At 40.9% G+C, this 3359-nt stretch overlaps 1 protein-coding gene across 1 annotated transcript; it reads right to left on the bottom strand.

The window, feature by feature from the left end:
- Positions 1-1296: 1296 nt before the first annotated feature.
- INHBA (inhibin, beta A) lies at positions 1297-2351 on the bottom strand. Its single transcript, XM_010147994.1, has one exon. The coding sequence runs from the start codon at positions 2326-2328 to the stop codon at positions 1456-1458; it is 873 nt and encodes a 290-aa protein (XP_010146296.1). The 5' UTR covers positions 2329-2351; the 3' UTR covers positions 1297-1455.
- Positions 2352-3359: the final 1008 nt, after the last annotated feature.

Genomic DNA, 3359 nt, shown 5'->3' on the forward strand with positions numbered 1-3359 from the left:
AAAGTTGTTTCCCAACAATGCACAGTTGCTGTGCATCAGGGACCAGTCTTAGTGTTGTACATGCAAAAAAAGTACAATTATGCTTAGATGGACCTTGGATCCAAATCCCAGGGCTTTTCTGGGCTTACTCCAAATGGCAATTTTCTGTTGAGGGGACTATTTGAATTTATCTGGTTAACAGGTATTCTAGCCGGAATGTAACCAACCCACTGACCCTTAATTCAAACCCTAACTTATTACAGGTGAATGGTACCAACCACAAACAGACTTCTTAGAGGCTCGCACAAATGTCTTTGGTGTATGTGTCTATTCGTTTTAAGGTACAAAATAATAATTATTATAATAATAAAAATAGCTATTTTGTGTGCTGTAGCAGTTCTTGTATAGCTCACAATAAGTGCAGCTCTCAACCCCTCCCACACCCAACCACCCTCCCTTGCAAATATATGTTAAATAAGGATTAGACAGGTCAGACACCATTGTAGTGCAAATAGTAAACGATTAAAAATTTTTTTTACAAAATATAGAAATGTTTGGCTCCAGTAACTGGACAAACATGTTCCTTTCAAGTATCTCTCACTGAAGAATTTTTTTTTTAAAACAAGTTACTTCCATTTAAAAAAAAAAGTCTTTCTATTTCTTTTTTTTCTTTCTTTCGCAGGTAAACAGTTTCAAACCAACTAGGTTGCATAGTTCTAACGTTGTAAGCACCTTTACAAAGTGTAACTTTTATTCTTTCATTCGTTCTTTTTTCATTGTTGTTTTTTTCTTCATTTTCCTTTTTTTCCTTTTTTCTTTTTTTTTTTTTTGTAAATGTAGTGCAGAAGATGAAGGTGTATACACCTGCACAATATTGTCCCTTTACCAATGTTAAATATGTGTGTAAAGTCTGTATGTATAGACATATGTATATAAATACACAGCCATATATATATACACACAAACACTACACACCCACTCAGTTCCTCAGTAAATTTGGGGGGAAAGCGCCAGTGAATGTAGTGTTCATACACATGGCTTTTCAAGGAATTTTGAGTGACATTTTGGACTTAATCCAAATTGCTGCAGGTTAGATGAGCTGCTACCACGGCTTGAACTGATGGGTAACTAAGGGAGGGAACAGAACTCCCCTAGTAATAACTAATGCTTAATATACTATGTAATAAGATAAGGAGTGTACTGAAAGGAAGGGGAAGTCCCCAACCCATACCGCCACTCAGATGTATCTCATTCAAGCTCAGTTTGATGAAGCTTTCTTCCTTTTTATAGCTGAAGTCTTTGCTGATTCACCGCAAGTCTTTTTTTCTTTCTTCTCTCTTTTGTTTTTGCTTTTATTTCTGATGATTGTTTCATTCAAAAAAAAAAAGTTTATACCATGTCCAGTCTTTCCTTTTCTTGGGCTTTTGATACCTTTTCTTCTCAACTTAATGAGAAGGGTCTTGTGCACACTCGTGTCTATGAACAGCCACACTCCTCCACAATCATGTTCTGTATGTCTTTCTTAATGATGTTCTGGCCGTCGTCGTAGTACAGCATGGACATGGGCCGCAGCTTGGTGGGCACGCAACACGACTTGAGGTTAGCAAAGGGGCTGTGGCCCCGCATGCGGTAATGGTTGATAACAGTGGAGTGGAAAGATAACGACGAACCAGATGTGCCTGCTATATGGCTGGGGCACTCTCCTTCGCAGTAGTTGGCGTGATAACCTGTAGGTGCAATGATCCAGTCACTCCATCCTATGTCCTTGAAGCTGACAAAGAACTGCTTCTTGCAGCAGATGTTGACTTTGCCATCGCATTCCAGGCCTCGTCTCCGCCGCCTGTGCTGGCGGTCCTCTGAGTGCCGGGCAAGCATCATCAGGAAGGGGCGATGTGACTGCTCCTTCTCCTCTTCTCCTGTGACTTCTCCGGCTTCCTTTTCTTTCCCTTCCCCGTCATCTTCCTTTTTCTTTTTCTTGCCCAGTAGCACCAGGCTGGCTCCAGACTCTTGGCACAGGTCACAGGCAATCCGCACATCCAGAGAGTTCTTGCCTTGGTCCAGGAGCCTCTGGACGCTGCTGGAGACAGGAAAGATGTGCCAAGTGCTCTTACGAGTGTCCACCGCCTTTTCGGAAATCAAAGTCTCACTCCTTTCACCTTTCAGCCCCCCGTCCTCCATATCTTCTGCTCCTTCAGAGTTGCCTTTTGGCTGCCGCTGCTGTTGAAACAGGCGGATGGTGACTTTTGTCCTGCTGCGGTTGGCCTTGGAGACCTTCAGGAAAAGCCACACTTCAGCATGTTCCACCACTGATAATTCACTGCCTTCCTTGGAAATCTCAAAGTGCAACATTTTCTTGGCTGTGCCTGATTTGGTAAATGGAAATAGACAGGAAGAACTTGTTAGTATGTCTGCTTGCATTCTGTTAAAGAGAATTCTGTTACAGTTGCCACAAGCATGAAGTTCCCTAGGTTTCTTACTTGGTTCTTTAAATTTTTATGACTCTTGTGTTCTAATCTTCCTTCACCTCATCCCTTCCACAGTTTGTCTTTTGTCAAAATCTGCTCATTAGAAAAGTATTTCTTTGCCTGTTGATTTCCAATATCATATTTTAACGGAAGCATTTTGTTACAGTAATGATACAGTCATTTATGTAAAGCATCTCATGGCAAATTAGCATCAGTAGCTGCTAAGAGTTCACTTGCCTAAGCTGTCTCTGCGATCACTGTGAGCAGAACGGCAAGAATGTTTCTGTGACGACAGCCTGTGACTATACGTACCCTATACGTACAAATCTGCACCATATAGCTCAAGTTAGGGAGCGACTTCCAACCCTGCCAATTCTTTGGCAATACTTTGGAAATTATGTGGGAAGAAGGTCTGCCCTTTCTCCCTCTGTAAAATGCCATTATTCGTACGCATCTGAAAATGAGTTGTAAATGTCAATTGTTCCAAAAAACCAAAGAAATATTAACATATGAGCCTCAACTTTGAGAGGTTTGCAGAGTTATATTGTAAGGAACTGCAGGATTGCAGCAGGCAGACTCTTCATCCTGTGAGATCTGAGCTGTAGATCCTGTTCTTAATTTAACACACTGTACTCGTTGTGATTATAGTAATGGTGAATACACTGAGAAATGAGCTGAAGAACTGTATAATTATGGGGATGGTTCTCTAGCATAATTGTATCAACTTGCTGAGATGTCATGATGATGATTATGATGGTGAGGGGGTGTTTCTCTGATACAGAGCTCATATCCCTGGCAGAAGTTGGAATGAATAATGAGGGCTGTTTAATGATTTGATCACTAGAGCATGAAAAAGTTAAGAGAGAATGAATTAGCTGGGGGGTGGTGGTGGTATTAATTTTTTTTTTTTTTTTT

Source organism: Eurypyga helias, unplaced genomic scaffold (genome assembly GCF_000690775.1).
Source record: "Eurypyga helias isolate BGI_N326 unplaced genomic scaffold, ASM69077v1 scaffold2653, whole genome shotgun sequence".
Taxonomy (NCBI): domain Eukaryota; kingdom Metazoa; phylum Chordata; class Aves; order Eurypygiformes; family Eurypygidae; genus Eurypyga; species Eurypyga helias.